The sequence below is a fragment of the Dendropsophus ebraccatus genome, chromosome 7, assembly GCF_027789765.1.
Source record: "Dendropsophus ebraccatus isolate aDenEbr1 chromosome 7, aDenEbr1.pat, whole genome shotgun sequence".
Taxonomy (NCBI): domain Eukaryota; kingdom Metazoa; phylum Chordata; class Amphibia; order Anura; family Hylidae; genus Dendropsophus; species Dendropsophus ebraccatus.
Window position 1 is genome coordinate 100917451 of NC_091460.1, and position 17385 is coordinate 100934835.

The 17385-nt window shown below is 41.4% G+C and overlaps 1 protein-coding gene across 5 annotated transcripts in view; it reads right to left on the bottom strand.

Annotated features, from left to right (window-relative positions):
• ELP1 (elongator acetyltransferase complex subunit 1) overlaps positions 1-17385 on the bottom strand; it is a 40949-nt gene that overhangs the window by 8983 nt on the left and 14581 nt on the right. For 4 of the 5 annotated variants that reach the window (XM_069977992.1, XM_069977993.1, XM_069977995.1 and 1 more), the window contains exons 14-31: positions 15469-15627; positions 15222-15331; positions 14344-14447; positions 13662-13715; positions 13470-13575; positions 12969-13084; positions 12466-12539; positions 10672-10750; positions 10495-10574; positions 7820-7957; positions 7307-7392; positions 6482-6627; positions 5952-6075; positions 4156-4253; positions 3660-3861; positions 3482-3543; positions 2396-2458; positions 331-391 (exon numbers count right to left, since the gene is read on the bottom strand). In XM_069977992.1, the coding sequence (XP_069834093.1) occupies positions 331-391; positions 2396-2458; positions 3482-3543; positions 3660-3861; positions 4156-4253; positions 5952-6075; positions 6482-6627; positions 7307-7392; positions 7820-7957; positions 10495-10574; positions 10672-10750; positions 12466-12539; positions 12969-13084; positions 13470-13575; positions 13662-13715; positions 14344-14447; positions 15222-15331; positions 15469-15627 (1862 nt within the window). The remainder of the gene's footprint in view (positions 1-330; positions 392-2395; positions 2459-3481; positions 3544-3659; positions 3862-4155; positions 4254-5951; positions 6076-6481; positions 6628-7306; positions 7393-7819; positions 7958-10494; positions 10575-10671; positions 10751-12465; positions 12540-12968; positions 13085-13469; positions 13576-13661; positions 13716-14343; positions 14448-15221; positions 15332-15468; positions 15628-17385) is intronic. The other variant, XM_069977996.1, reaches the window with a different exon arrangement.

The following is a 17385-nucleotide window of genomic DNA, read 5'->3' on the forward strand; positions in this document are numbered from 1 at the left end:
GATTATAAATTATATATATATATATATATATATATATATATATATATATATATATATATATATATATAAAGAACAATAATATTAAACATATACACGGTCAACATGTTACACAGATATTAGTTTAAATTATTATTTTTAAATAGATATCACATATTAGCACCACTTAGGGGGCATTCCCACATTCCATGATTAGGGTCCATGCACAGAGTATGTGCTTATGGAGAAAAAAGCTTGTATCATTGTATCATTATGATGCCAGGAGCTCCAAAACTGTTTAAATCTTCACGCGACTGTACTGACACAGCATGAACGCCCCCTTACAGTGCTTACCTTCTATTATAGCAGGCTTCACGTTGGTCTCTATTATATCAAGGCGTTTGTGTTTGTGAATCTGTGGGAAAAAATATAGTTTATACTGAATAAAATGTAACGTGTTTTTTTTTCAGTCTTACAAACTATGCATGCCCATGCAATTCAGCCCATTTCCCTATAATGTTGATACAGAGAGAGATTAACCCCTTAAAGGGGTATTCCAGGGAAAATCTATAAATTAGCAATGGAAAGGGTTAACCAAGGTTAACCCTTTCCTAATATACTTACCTGTCCGTTTTTGGCCCCCCAAGGAGATCTCCGGTCCGGTCACGTGATGGTCCGGGCTGCGACTCGCGGATCCTCTTCTTCCGGTTCGGTGACGTCACCATAGCGGGCCGGCGTCGGCTCTCCTATTAGCAGCAGAGCACTAAACCCTGACTGGCTTGGTAGCGTGTAGCCAATCAGGGTTCAGTGCTCTGTGTCCCTGCTGTACCAAGTTAGCCGGGTGCTGATGTCCCCGGCCCCCCTCCTTCATGTATTATCACCCCGATCTCTCCCCCGGCCCCCCTCCTTCCTGTGTATACAGTCCTATTCAAAGATCGCTCAGCCCCCGGTGTAACTGCTGCCTGCGCTGGCCCCAATCTCCGCACCTGTACTCAGCTGACAGGCGCTGTGTACGAAGCAAGGAAGAAATCTCTCCTGCACTCACTTACACAGCGCCTGTCAGCTGAGTACAGGTGCGGAGATCGGGGCCAGCGCAGGCAGCAGTTACACCGGGGGCTGAGCGATCTTTGAATAGGACTGTATATACAGGAAGGAGGGGGGCCGGGGGAGAGATCGGGGTGATAATACATGAAGGAGGGGGGCCGGGGACATCAGCACCCGGCTAACTTGGTACAGCAGGGACACAGAGCACTGAACCCTGATTGGCTACACGCTACCAAGCCAGTCAGGGTTTAGTGCTCTGCTGCTAATAGGAGAGCCGACGCCGGCCCGCTATGGTGACGTCACCGAACCGGAAGAAGAGGATCCGCGAGTCGCAGCCCGGACCATCACGTGACCGGACCGGAGATCTCCTTGGGGGGCCAAAAACGGACAGGTAAGTATATTAGGAAAGGGTTAACCTTGGTTAACCCTTTCCATTGCTAATTTATAGATTTTCCCTGGAATACCCCTTTAAGGACCAGGGCAATTTCCATTTTTGCGCTTTCATTTTTCTTCCTTGTGCTTAAAAAGGTCATAGCTCTTGCATTTTTCCACCTGGAACCCCAAATGAGCCCTTATTTTTTTTCTCCACTAATTGTACTTTGCAATGACAGGCTGAACTTTTGCATAAAGTATGATGTGAAACCAGAAAAAAATTAAATGTATGGTGAAAGCAATTTTTTTTTATTTGGTGAGGTTTCGTGTTTACGCTGTTTGTCCTAGGGTAAAACTGACTAGTTATACATGTTCCTCAAGTTAGTACGATTACAACGATATGTAACTTGTGTAACATTTATTTTATTTGATGGCTTTTGAAAAATTAAAACCTTTTTTTAGAAAATAAATGTTCCTTAAAATTGCTCTATTACCATGCTTATAGCGCTTTTATCCTTTGGTCTATGGGGCTGTGTGAGGTAACATTTTTTGCACCATGATCTGTACTTTCTATTGGTACCTTGTTTGCGTATATTCGACTTTTTGTTCGCGTTTTATTAAAATTTTTCTGGATTTGATGCGGCCAAAAATGCACAATTTTGCACTTTGGAATTATTTTGCGCTTACGCCATTTAACACTTGAGATCAGGAATGAAATAAATTAATTGTTTGGGCGATTACACATGCAGCGATACCAAATATGTATGCTTGTTTATTTTTATTTATAGAATGGAGAAAGGGGGAGATTCTAAAAGCAGCTGTTTGGCCGATGACCATGCTGGGTCATCTTAAGATATATATATATATATATATATATATATATATATATATATATATATAGATAGATATACACACACACATACACCATTCTGTCTGAGGGGTACGCACCTTCTACATTTTTTACAGACACTGCAGTTTACTAAAATCTATTAAAATGTCTTACCAAACGTAAAGAATCTTCCCAAAGGGCTCCTTCCAGCAGTACAATGATGGCTTCCTCGTAGTCCTAAAATAAATTTACCATTGTTAGGGCCCTATTCCACAGGATGATTATTGTTCAGATTATCTTTAAGTCGTTCGAATCTAAGCAAAATCGTTTGGTTGAATAGCAGTTAACAATTAACGACCGAACAAGAAATTGTTGATCGTTTAATAAGACCTGGACCTATTTTTTCGTTGCTCGTTCACAAATCGTTTGCATTGAATTAGATGTCGTTCTGTCGTTCGCAGTAGTGCCGAACGCAATAGTGACGACAAGACGACCGCAAGGACGATCATAAGGTACGATTATTGTTCCATGTAAATGGGTTAACGATTTCAGGTCTTTCGCAATAGCGGTCGTTTGGATTGTTTATCGTTAAAGATTATGCGAACGATAATCGTCCCGTGGAATAGGGCCCTTAAGCGTGTTAAGAGTGTTTTAACACTCTTCACAACAGTACCATATACCCTCATGCACCGTTCTGCAGCATGCACATTATACACTTGGTTGTGTTACACATACACACAAAGCTCTGCTGCCATCAACACACATACACAGCTTTGCAACATCAGCATTCACACACAGCTCGTCTACATATACATACACGCATATAAAAAAAAAAAAATTACACATACATACAAATATATACATACATACATACACACACACACACATATATACACACAAACATTTTATTGCAGACAAGTCTCTAGTACAACTAGTTGAGGTCCAATGTTCAATTGTATCCAGTACAGGGGAAGGTGCAGGACCTTGCAAAACTGACTGACATTATGGAAGGTCGTGCAAGACTTTCATCCTGTTCTGGGTAAGCTTGATTATAGGACTGTTACTTGTTGTGGAAAGCTGGATGCCATATGCCTATAACATCCAGCTTCCTTTCCTGCCTGACACTGATACACAGGGTTTCTATGTCCACCCTTGTGTGTGTACTACCTAAATGCCAGTAGGGAAAGAGAGTGCTTTTTATTATACGGCGCTGTAAAATCTATGAATCTAACAAGGGAACTGTAAGAAACAATCTAAAACCTCGGCATACTGTTCCAGTAGTACAGCTGCGGATCCGTACTTCCTTTGCTCCACTAGTTTGCCTGGAAAGGAAACAAATACAGATATATACACACAGCACTGAGTCAGGCTACATAACATTGCATAAAAGTGACATGTTGTGAAGTTCATGAATGCACACGTGCACCTGGACACTCACCTGATACAGTCCTAGCCAAAGCAGCCATTTTGTCTGCTGAGTACTGCAGCTGGGAAGCTGTGGATAAGATATGCTGCCAACTACTGCATGCAAGAAAAGCATCAAGAGCCTTCCCAAGACTGCCACAGCGGGAATAGATCAGGCCGGCTTGTTCATAGTGATGTTTTGAAAGCATATGGTCTCCGTAAGCATCATTAATAGCCTTAAAGAGAACAAACAAAACGTTACCGCTGAGTTGTCCACTAGGTATGTATCTGGAGCAGATCAGTCACCTATTAGGGAAGTCAAAGGATGTCACAGACAGTGTGGACAGACTCTGTCATTTTTTTCCCAGTGAAACTTTTGGTGTGGCTCAAAAATTTTTAAGGCTACGGTAGCACAACACAGAGACAGGTCTCCACTATGAGGTCAAACAGCACAAGGGGGAGAGGTCCCCCTGTCCCTTGTACCAGTGGCTGATGGCTGGCTACTTTGTCTTCTTTACCTCTATGCTTACCTTATATTCACTGGATCCAACAGGATGAAGTTTTAGGGCTTCGGTATAGAGACTTTGATCTTTAACCAAGTTTAAAAACTCTATAAAATGCTCTGGTCCTGTGGAAAGAAGATGATACACATACATTTATAACATAACAAAAAAACATTCCTACATACCTCATCTATTAAAAGGGAACTCCAGCGATTTTTTTTTTACTGCAGTCTTACAGTACTTATCACCTGCTGTATGTCCTGCAGGAAGTGGTGTATTCTGTCCAGTCTGACACAGTGCCCTCTGCTGCCACCTCTGTCCATGTCAGGAACTGTCCAGAGCAGGAGAAAATCCCCACAAAAAACCTTTCCTACTCTAGACAGTTCCTGACATGGACAGAGGTGGCAGCAGAGAGCACTGTGTCAGAATACACCACTTCCTGCAGGACACACAGCAGCTGATAAGTACTGGAATACTGGAGATTTTTAAATAGAAGTAAATTATCAATCTGTATAACAACCCCTTTAACCCCTTAAGGTCCAAGCCAATTTTCGTTTTTGCGCTTTTGCTTTTTCCATTTTATGTTTAAAAGTCCATAGCGCTTGCATTTTTTCACCTAGAGACTTATATGAGTGCTTACTTTTTGCGAAACCAATTGTACTTTGCAATGACAGGCATAATTTTTCCATAAAATATGTTGTGAAACCGGAAAAAAATCATTTGCGCTGTCAAACTGAAAAAAAAAACGAATTTGTTTTGATTTCGGGGAGTTTTGCATTTACGCCGTTCGCCCTATGGTAAAACTGACTTGTTATGCATGTACCTCAAGTCGTTACGATTACTATGATATATAACATGTATAACTTATATTGTATCGGATGGCCTGTAAAAAATTCAAACCATTGTTAACAAATATATGTCACTTAAAATCGCTCCATTCCCAGGCTTATAGCGCTTTTATCCTTTGGTCTATGGGGCTGTGTGAGGTGTCAGTTTTTACGCCATGATGCGTTCTTTCTACCGGTAACTTGATTGCGCATATACGACTTTTTGATCGCTTTTTATTACATTTTTTCTGGATTTGATGCGACCAAAAATGCGCAATTTTGCACTTTGGGATTTTTTTTGCGCTTACGCCGTTTACCGTGCGAGATCAGGAATGTGATTAATTAATAGTTCGGACGATTACGCGCGCGGTGATACTAAATATGTTTATTTATTTATTAATTTATATTTATAAAATGGGAAAAGGGGGGTGATTTGGACTTTTATTAGGGGAGGGGATTTTTTATTAATAAAAACACTTTTTTACTTTTTTTTTTACATGGACTAGAAGCCCCCCTGGGGGGCTTGTATATACATAGCACTGATCTCTCATAGAGATCAATGCTGTGTATATACACAGCAAAGATCCATGAGATCAGTCATAGATTGCCATTCCGACGCTGAGGCCCGGCACGGCCAGAAGAACGGATCTCCCCCCCGCGATCTCATCGCGGGGGGGAGATCCGACCCACTAGACACCAGGGATAGCGTGCATAAAGCACTTCAATGCAGCTGTCAGGTTTGACAGCTGCATTGAAGTGCTTAGTTAGCCGGCGCGGCAACGGGATCCGCGCCGGCTAACAGAGGCACTGCCCGGCTGCACGTGTCAGCCGGGATCAGCGCCGTTCAGAGCGGGGTCCCGGCGGGACCCCGCTCTGAACACCCCCCGCGGCGCCATGACGTATCAGATACGTCATGGGTCGCTAAGGGGTTAAACTAAACCCATGGTAACGTATAGGCATTATTTTTTAATCTACTAGACAGACAAAAACTATTACCACATTTGCTGAGATGTTCCAGAGCTTTTTTATATCTTTTCAAGTGCTTGTCGATAGTATATCTTTGATAATTAGTTTCCATTTTCTTTAATGTATTGAGAAATGGAAGATATTCTTTTGGGTCCTATAAGTTAAAAAAAAAAGGAATGTCAGTCTCCTTTGATATTAAAGAACTCCGGCCATTCGGGCAGATGGATTCCATGCTCAGCCAAGTCAGTGACTGCATCACTGTCCCACCCCACCCACTGACTGGCTGAGCAGGCTGTCCATCAACTGGGTTGTGATGTCATTTTTCACATGGCGAGACTTCTTCTTTTAGCATTGAGATGGAACGAGTAAATGCAAGACATCAAAATGAAAACCAAGCAGGTCTTTTACGGAAAAATCTGTGGGCTAAAATACTGACTAAGATTTTGTCTACACATATAGTAAATATATACACTATATGAATCTACAGCATTAGAGTAGTATTAAGGTGAGGTATGCCCTTTACATTTACCCATCAATGTACTAATATCAATGTCCCTGACCTTCTGTGACTTTTCTGCAACCATGATGACCAAATCAAAGTCATATGTCCCAAGAGAATGATCATAGAGCTCATTGACGTCTACAAGGAACAGCAGGTACTTCAAGGCTTCCTCTGCACTCACGGCATCTGGAGAGGGTGGACTCTCTGTAAAATGAATAGCATGTACTATAACTCAAGCCAAATAAATACGGTAAACCAAAGCATTAGTCCTATATTCCACACCCCTGCTGTTTAGTTGTATGAGCTTCTATGTAATATACTGGGTTAACATGAGATTAATGTAAGCAGCTCTGGGGAAACAATGAAGAAAAGCAAACCAAACAGCTTTTTATAATCCTATGCAACCCCTATAAGTGACAGTGCAGAGAGGACAGTACAATACTTACTATAAGGGTACGTGCACACTACGGAAAAGAAACAGAATTTCTAGCGGATTCCGTGTCAAAATGCACAGGGAATCCGCTTGAAATTCTGCCCATAAAATAGTAACATTGATCCTTTTAATAGGTTTTAATTGGCTTTCTGCTCATTCGTGCTCACGGCCGAATTTTTGGATGGATTCGCCTTCTGCCAGAAGAACTAACATATAAATTCTTTCCGCTAGAGGAATCCTATAAAAGTCAATGGGGCTTGAATTCCGCTTGCATTCTGCCAGAGCTGAATAAGCGAGGAATTTCAAGCAGACAACTATCTTCTTCAATTTCTCTCTGAATCTGCATGAATTCTGTAAGCACATACCCTAACTTCTTATCTAGTTTATTAATGCTACTAAACCAGTTTTTAACAGCAAAGCTGAAAAAAAATAACAGGAGGCAAATCTCACCTCTGAGCTCATGGACTTTCTGCAGAGCAGTCTCCAGTTCTGGCGTTGTCTTCCGGACATACGATGTGAGTATTGATAGACAGTATCTAAGCAAGTTGAAAACAAAACGGCAAGAGATTTTCCAATATTGAAGATTTTAAAGAGACAGCAAAATTCATTATCACAAAGCTAGATTCCATGTAATCATCAAACATACAACGATGATGCAGTCCAAAGTATACAAGTGGGAAATGGGCCTAAATCCCATTATCTAAGGGTCTTTTTTTACACTCACCGATCCACGGAATGAAACCTATGCTAACTCAGACCTGGCGTAGGTCTCCTTATCTTTCCGGGAGAAAAATGATAAATTCAGTTGACCCAGAGTCCGCGCCCCCCATTCCGCCCCATCCCCATCTTGTACAACAGGTGTAAAAGCCCATTTTACGCTAAAAGATATAACTTTTCAGGTTGATAAATCACTCCCATAGTCTCCAGTGTCAGAAGAAAGAAAACCTAGCAACTTGTACATACTTCTGAGGATTCAGTTTTTCCATGGTTGCTCTCATTATATCACAGATCACATCAACTTTCTTGGCTCCAGATTTCTTGGCAGAGGAGGCTGGAGAAGCCGGCTGTATAGGATACATTGTAGTAGTTACATCTTCTTCCCTGTAAACAAGGATACACCATTAGACATCAGTAATCACAGCAAAAATATTTAAAAAAGCAGAATACATTGCAGGTATAACTGGAATCACACCATTTATTTATGCAACCTACTTAAAGGGGTTTTTAGAGGATTAGGAAAAGATATGGTATCGCAATTCATCTCCACTAAGTGAATTGGACTGAGCTGCAATACCATAAGCAAACTGTGAAGAGACGTGGCTCTGGAAGAAAGCTCCTTTAACACCTTCATGACCAAAGGTCACTGATGCACGGATGTCCAGGTTACAATAAAGCAGTGCTTTCCTCCTCGCCTTCTATAGGTCATAAAACTTTTATTTTTTAGGGGGTGTCATTTTTTGTGTCATGATCTATACTCTTTATTGGTGACATATTGGTGCTAATGGGACTTTTTGAACAGTTTTTAAAATTTTTTCCCCTGATATTTACAATAAAAATAAAATCAGCAATTCAACGCACAAGAACATTATTGTAATATTTTAATAGATCAGACAATTCCGCACACTACGATATCAAATATGTTAATTTATTTATAACATTTTTATTTATATAATGGGAAAAGGGTGATTTAAACTTTTATTGGTGGAGGGGGTGTTGCCATGCTTTTAAAAAGAGGATTTTTGTACTCATTAAAACCCCTTTCTTTTGGCTTCATTGGGGGAAACAGCACCAGTGGGGTATAGGCTGCTGCCACTAGAACAAAGTAGTGACTCTGCCTGGCAGACTATACCAAACCTACAGACACCAGGCTAACTTAGTTTAGTCACAAACATCACAGACCTGGGATACTGAGGCCTGATGGCGAACTGCCCAAGAGGCCCCCACTGCCTGGAAAGAATGAGCAGTGATCCAAAAGGAAGGAGCCCTGCCACGGACACTGTAGGCCCTTGGAGTTGGCTGCCCTGATCCAATGCCCAACAGTGGTTTTGGAGGCAGCAAGCCCTTTGCGTGGACTAACCAGAACAAGGAGTCAGTGCGTCGGAAGGAAGCTGTGATGAACAGGTATATTCGGAAAAGGCCCAAGCAATGCAGGGACCATTCCCTAAGATAGAAAGGCGCTGAACATAAAAAGGGAGGATGATGTCCTAATTAATGTGAAACACAAAGACAACCTTTGGAAAGAAGGAAGGAAGAGGGTATAGCACTACCTTGTCCATGCGAAGGACTAGATAGGAAGATAGGGCCACCAATATGAACAACCTAAAGACGGACGTAACCACCACCAAAAAGGTGACTTTCCAGGAAAGGAGACGTGGGGGAGACCTCCCACAGAGGCTCAAAAGGAGGGCCCTGACAGACCTTGAAGATCCCAGGGCCCCACAGGCTGTAGGAAAGTGGGCCACACCCTGAAAAAAATTCTTCACTTGAAGAAGAAACGCAAGAGCCCGCTAAAAGGGAAACTTGAGCTCTCATGGTGGAATGGCTGAGCCCCTGATCTAGGCTGGATTGCAGAAAGGAAAGGATTGAGGGAGTGGAGAACACTATGGGGTGAATATTACACTGCTCTCACTAATAAAAGAAGGCCTTCCACAAGGGATAGTAGATCCAATTCGACTAAGGCTTATGGGCCTTAAGCATGGTCTGAATGACCGGCTATGAAAAACCCTGAAACCCCAACACAGTGGCTTCAACAGCCATGCCCTTAAATTCAGTTAAGGTAAACTCGGGTGGAATATTGCAAGGGTTCAAGGGTATAGGATCTCAGCAAACAGTGATGGGGCTAGAGCCAGAAAGAGGGCCATGGAGAAGATGGGGGGGGACGTGGCCCAGAGGGCTCTATGGACAGGGGGAAATACCCGCAAGTGGGGTACCGCCATCCTGCAGCAGGAAGCAAACATTGGGGGCTGGGTGACAGGCTCAGGGGAAAAAAAGCTTCCAGTGTGCTCTCAGGGGGAACTACGTCTGGTGTGGCAGCCAAGGCTGAGGTCCCCCTTATAACGTAAGAGAAGAGAGAAAACAGACTACCTCATCGAACACTAGACTAAACTGAGTTAGCCTGGTGTCTGTAGGAGGGGTATAGTCTTCCAGGCAGAGTCACTTCTTCTGTCTAGTATCACCTCCTAGTGGAGGCAGCCTATACCCCACTGGTGTTGTGTCCCCCAATGACAGGCAGAAGTAAAACTTTTTTTTTTCTCTTTTTACACTTTATCATTAGAATACAAATACTGATCAATGCTTTGCCATTGCATGGCATTGATCAGTACTATCAGCAGAGGGCAGACTCTAAGAAGATCATATATATAAGATCATTATACCCCCCACCTGTCAGGGAAAGGGATCGGGGCCCCCGCAGTATTTCTCCTGTCACTAACTCCTTTAAATGTCATTATCGGCTGCTGGGACACTAATGTCTGCGAGGCTGCTTACACTAAAACAGCCCTGCATACATTAAAGCTCTGTACAGCAGAAACACATATGCACATTCCTCCTGCACGGGGCATCAGCAGTAGGAACGTGTATATACATATTGTGGATGTGAAGGGGTTAAACAACAATAGTCTATAGCTAATTTGACTTACTTGATTTCAGTCAGAAACAAGTTTATATAATTTACAGAATTAATCTGCTTTACAAATAGGTCCACATTGTTCACGAACGCCTACAACACATAAGAAAGATTCCAGTTATTTACTATTGGAGATTACACTATTTACAGATATCTGAATTAATAAAAAGACATAAAAAAAAAGACATACCTCTGGACTGTGATCATAAATTAAATTCAAGTTAATACGCAGTTTTCGCATACATTCAAAAGCGTCCCTGTATAGACAACTGGAAAGAGACATGGTTCAAGGTAAAAAATTCCATAGTTTAATTTCTGATATTTTCCTATATTGCAGTCTGTATTTAATAAGCTTAGGGACACATGGGACACCTCAAACCAAGAGGACTCGTGGCCTTCCTTGCTCTCTTTTTAAGTATTACCCATGAATAGTGTTGAGCAGACGTTCAACCTATGGCTGTATCCAACCTATGGCTGTATCCATGTTTTTCAGGACTTCTTAGGCGAATGGCGAGCGTTTACGTTCGGCAAGTTTGATGAACACTACCCATATAAGAATCCTGAAACATCTTTTCTTAAAGCTGTGTTATACCATCCATCTGTTATTCTTACTAGAAATGTATCACTAAATAGCCACCAACACAGAGCTATAGTAAAAGATGTTTAAGGGCATGGAAAGAACATATTATGGCAAGTCCTACTCTGTAATAGAAGGTTAGTAGAGGTTGACTGAAAAGGTAAATCATTTGGGATCCCAATCCCAATTTAGCGTTTTTCATACATTATTTTATATCATACCTCATGGTGCTTGTTCAAGTAAAAAGTCTCCTTTTATCATCTGCAGATTGTATTAAGTGGGCGTGGCCTCACAGCAGTAGCGCCACTTAGCCCCGCCCACAACGGCCCGGTGGACCCTTGACGTCCTTTGGTTGGCCGACGTAAAGGGGGTGGGGTCTAGACCTTTTCGGCCAGCCTGTTCCAATGGCTGGCGAGGGGGCGGGGCCAACTGTGGCTTGTGGGCGGGCTAAGTGGCGCTAATGCCACGAGGCCCCGTCCACTAAACACAATCTGCAGTTGATAAAAGATGACTTTTTACTTGAACAAGCACCATGACATATGATATAAAATAAGGTATGAAAAACGCTAAATTTACCCTTTATACCTGTGTAGAGATGTCAGAATGCAAAAAGGAGGTGACAGTGTCACTTTAACCAACTATGGCTGGCTGATCACTGAGGGTCCCAGTTCAATTTGTTGTGTCTAAGAATCCAAAGGAAGTGTTAAAAGTGTTAGGCCCTTTCTGGTAAATACCCTATAAATGATATAATAAGAAGTCATAATCTCTTGGTTAACTGGACATTAAGCAGGGCCCTGCTGCAGCTCCAACTCACATGCTTCCAGTCCTCCGCTACTCCTGTCCTGCTCCTGCTTTTGAGACGAGAGATTGGAGCAGGACCTGCCCACCCAGCCAATCACTAGTCAAGATGGGAAACTGCTGTGGCCAGTGATTGGCTGGGCAGGCAAGTCCTGTTATGATCTCTTGTCTCAAAAGCAGGAAGACAGAAGCAGCAGAGGACTGGAAGGAACCGAACAGGATCTGCAACAGGACATGCAGAAGACTGAGGGTAGGCAAGTCTGTTTTTTTTTCTATGACCCTGCAACATGTTATTTATTTTAAACACCAGAATACCCCTTTAAATAGACAATTATTTCAAAGGGCAAGTACAAATATAACAATATTATTTTTAGAAACAAAAAGTTGCACCAGAGCAAGTTCTATAAAGAAATTTGTGGGTATTTATGTATGTTGTAATCTATGTATCTGGATACTGTATCAAATGCTAAAGAATGTACAGAAATGTAACATCCAACAAAAAAAATGCAACAACAAAATAAAAACTCAAAAGTATAACAAACACATACTGAATAACGGCCAAATAAGGCAAAAGTTATATAAAGTCAATTTATACTGCATTTTACTCACTTATCCAGCCACTTGCGGATCTGCGCCAATACAAGTGCCCTGTGATGAATAGTTTCTAAATTGCCTCGTGGCATCTGTAAAAAAAAAAAAATAATAATAAATTTAGGCATTTGTAGGTATAAACAGTCTGCAATATTTGAGAGAAGTTTCCTATTTGATCCTCATTTGTAAGTACCTGCTGGTCTTTATAACCCATTTTTTATCATGTATTGTTTTATCAGGAAATCTGGATAAATTTCTAGACCCATACGCTACTACTAGCCACAGACGCTACTGATGTGCATCTGGAAACCGTCCGGAATTCCGGATGTCTTGCTTTGAGATATATTGGTAACAGCATTTTGTGGCTCTTTTTTTTATCTTTCCTGATCTGGAAATACTGAAAGAATTCCTGATGGTTTCCTGACCATAAATACTGATGGTTTTCTGATCTGTATTTCCTGACAGTAATTTATGTGCATGACAAAAGAAATAGCGACAGCATACAGCAAACTGTAACAGACCTGTAAGATCACTTTGGTGTCTTCAGGAACCACTGTAACAATGCGAGATCCTCTTTCTACTTTGCGAACTGTCTCATCATTGGAGCTTGATGTGCCACTTAGAAGCGATTCTAGAGCTACAATAAAGAGTTGAAACAATAAGACACAGTCTTGTTTGTTTTTGCAAACCTTTCTATAAATGGAGCTGAGCACAACTGGAGCATGCTCGGGATCCGATCGTTTAGCATTTCATTACCAGTGGCTGAGGAAGATGGATGCAGCCCTATGCCTGCCTGGAAAACATTGATACAGTCATAGGCCATAGGCTTTGTTTTCCTGGACTCCCTAGGGCTGCAGCCACTGGTAATAGAATGTTGAACAATCGGACTCGAGCATTCTCGAGATGTTGTGCTCATCTCTAATTAACAACAAAGTAACTGACACAATGGATAAGACCTGATCAGTGAAGACAGGCAGCTTATGGCCGCTTATTTTATGTAACGTTGGTAAAGAAAACATTACCCTTCAGTGATGTATCCTTCAGTGGCACACATCTGCAGGTATGGGAATGTGTGGTTAAGAGCAGAAAGTCATTGTATATAGCAAAGGATGTGATATTTGTAGCCACCTGTTAAAAAGATCACAAGAAAACACATTACAATGTAAAAACACATAATGACAATATCTAAAAGAACAAAAACGTAAAACACTTACCACCAAGTTATTGATGAATAACCGGGATCTGTCAGTAATGCCCAGTACAACTTCCTGAAATATTAAAGTTAAACTTGATGGAGATGTGTCTTTATTCAACTCAAGTAACCATGTAATGTGATATTATACAACTTGGCTAACAGTAAGGGTGCTAACACACACACTGTATCGCAGTGAATTTTCTGCTGCGATACACAGCAGATACGCAGCAGATACGCAGCAGATTTGATGTAAATAACTGAACACCGCATCAAATCTGCACCATCAAATCTGCTGCGCATCAGTCGTGTGTGTTAGCACCCAAAATATAATAAAAAGCAGCACAAACCCACTCAGATTTCCTTTTCAGTTTACATTCAATGTAATCACAGGAAAGTTTTCTCTTGTTTCTGTCAAAAGACCCTCCCTCCTCCCCCAACGTACCTTACACCTTCTTCAGATATCATTACAGTGCATCTAGGGGCCTTTTACATGGGCCAATTATCATGTAAAAATTGTTGAATTGTTTAAAGATTCGCTTTAAATGCTTCAGTTAACTTACCAGATAAGTCTCATGCAAGTCTTATGAGTGGGGATGTGTGCATATAGGTTGCTATAATTAGGTTTCTTACTTGTAGATTATACTTTATGAACTTATTATTTTTAACCATGTAAGGTCATCCTAAGCACTGTATTATTGTACCTTTCCATCTATTGCTGTGACAGCAATCTGAACACAGGGATGCTGAAACTTCACATCTTGGCCCATTGCATCCTTCCAGGGTTCAAGGACCGGCGATGGGTACTCTGAAAATATAAATTTGTTAGTGCATTTACAGTTATAGGTTTCCATACAACAACAAAAAATATGAACTCAAGAATACTAGTACATTTTTCCGATCTTTGATCAGTTTGGATCACCAATATGCTTCAAGTGTGTGAAAAGGTAGAATAAAACTAGAAACAATGGTTTATTTTGGCACTTATTTCTTTCAACACATTTCCATTGGCTGAGAACTATACATACATGTGGTTAAAGTGAAACAGTCATTTAAATAAATTCTTTAAAAAATCCTTTATTCTACATACTCTCATGGTTTGGCCTTTTATAATATAGGTCCCACCTCCCAGTAAGGCATGGACTTAGATAATAAAAGGCCAAACAATGCCAGGGACACCGCCATTGACCATACACCTGAAGATGCTCCGTATAGGGTGCTCTCTGCTGCCACCTCTGTCTATGACAGGAACTGTCCAGGCAGGAGAGGTTCTCCTATTGTGATTTGCTACTGTTCTGGACAGTCCCTACCGTGGCAGCAGAGAGCACTGCGTCAGGCAAGGGGGAGCAAAACAAAAACAACAAAAATCACTGGAGTACTCCTCTAACAAAACACCCAAAAGTAGACAAACTAGGGAACTAGGGAAATTTCTAAACCTTAATAGAATTTAATTTTTATAAGGTTTTTGATATGTCTTAAAGTGATAATCCCGGCCACTGGATGTGCAAAAGGCAAGACAGCAACAAAAAGATGGCCGAACTGTGAATTTATTACACCTGAAAACTGGAGGCAAGGTACTCACCCCAAAGATAATTCCAGATATGTCCACTAGCTGTTTGTAGGGCACAAGTTTTTGTCTTTGTGTCACAGAACATGCTGATTATATGCGCATTAACAGATACAGAAGACCTGCTTAAAAAAAAAAGGAAAGAAAAACAATGCTAACTCCATATTTACAGTGACTTTTCATAAATTATGCACATGCTACACAAAAACACAGAAGAGGCTGATGTTATCATAGAGCATAGATAAGAAAAAAGTGTACATACTGGGCATCAAGAGTCTGACCATCTGTCGGGATCCTCATGTGGTAAATAGTTGACTGACTGGAGTTCTCCCCTTGAATGACAACCAAAAAAGTGTCATCCTGCACCCACGTAAGATGGCGGAAGCAAAGAGGGTTGGTGTTATATGAGGGAACTTGAACTCTACAAAGAAAAAAATGTAAACATTTTTTAACAAGTGCTAGTTTTGTAGGTGTTCAGCGAACCAGTCACTACAAGTGTCTCCTGCTTCTAAGTATGAGTTATATATTTAAATCTATTTTCATATGCCTCAATAGCACACGGGGTGCTGAGGATGAAGGTAAGTCTCTTGCCTTTATCCTCTGTGCCAGGATATTAACAGTTTATGTAATATTATAATGGTGGTGTTTCGTTGCCACCATCCTCAGTGCACTGATTTGCCCTTGCCAGCCCACTCCTCAATGAATATTGGGACGGTTTTATGCTCTACTAATATTAGTTGGGATGGGTGAGCTGGCCAGGGTGGATCAGTGCACTAAGGGTAGTAGACCCCCCCAGTGTGCCAAAACACCTCATGTTACAGAAACTGCTAATATCCTGAAAACAGTGCCGAGAATGAAGGTAAGAAACTTACCTTCATCCTCAGCCTCCCGTGCACTATAGGGAGCTATCTGCAGGTTAGATGCTTCTTTTTCCCCCCCTGCTTTAGCCTTCCCCCTACAACAAACAGAACTAGGAAGTAAATTTTTATCCTGCTCCCCAATGTCAGACTAATGCTGCTCTTCCAATGCCACGCCAGGGTCTAAGCTTTGGCTCTTTGGCTTTTAAATCATGATACATTACATAATTTAAAAAATACTTTCAATTAACATTGAGAATTCCCCTATATTGTAGTGATAAGGTTAGGGGTATTCCGGTTAACAATTTCTTTAGGGCACAAAAATCCAGGTTAAGGGTTCACACGTACAGGATCCGCAGAAGATTTTGTGACGCAGATTTGATGCTGTGTTGTTATTTAGTTACATTGATATCAGTGCCATCAAATCTGCTGCAGATCCTGTATGTGTGAATGCACCCTAAGGCTGGGTTCACACTACGTATATTTCAGTCAGTATTGTGGTCCTCATATTGCAACCAAAACCAGGAGTGGATTGAAAACACAGAAAGGTAGTGTGAACCCAGCCTAAAAATGCATTCTACTTTCTAACATGCTTCTATTATGAATATATAAATATGGTGCCACCCCAATAATAAGTGCTATTGTATGTAATCAAGTAAATAAAGAGAACTAAAGAAATTAGCACCAGGATCGTTGCATTCTAAAACAAAAAAAAAGTCATCTTTACTGATACAACAAACTGTTAAAACTTAAAAACATACTCATTACACATCCCCAATAAGGTGCGCTAAATTCTCTGTCCAAACACTGTGTATAGTAGAAAAAGCGCAGATGGTCAGATGTACGTATAGTTAAATATGGTTGGCGCTGTGGTATGATTAGCTACACAGAAAAGTAATATGTACAGACAACAAGTCCTATAACCATTCAGGTATGCATCACAGGCTGGCAAATACACTGTATAATGAATATGGTGCCATTTGCATACAGCCAGAGTGCAATCACCCTCTGAAGCTGTGAAAAATGCTGCAGCGCCTGGTCCTTTCCGTCCCGCTCCTCTGTGCTCCCCCCTCCCCTCGGATATGAAGAACACATGATCTCTATCTCTATCTTTACTATGCACCAGGAAACCAGGCCCACAACTGACATCAGCAGGCGGAAGGCAGCTGTGATTTGTAGAAGCGAAGAGGGGATGGGTATATTGTGCTCAGACGTGAGCCTCGGTGCACGCTGGGAAAAGTTGAATCAGACAAAAAACAAAAGGTGCCACAGCAACCAACAGGTGTAAGGGCTTACCGTATATACTCCTCCCAGCGTACACA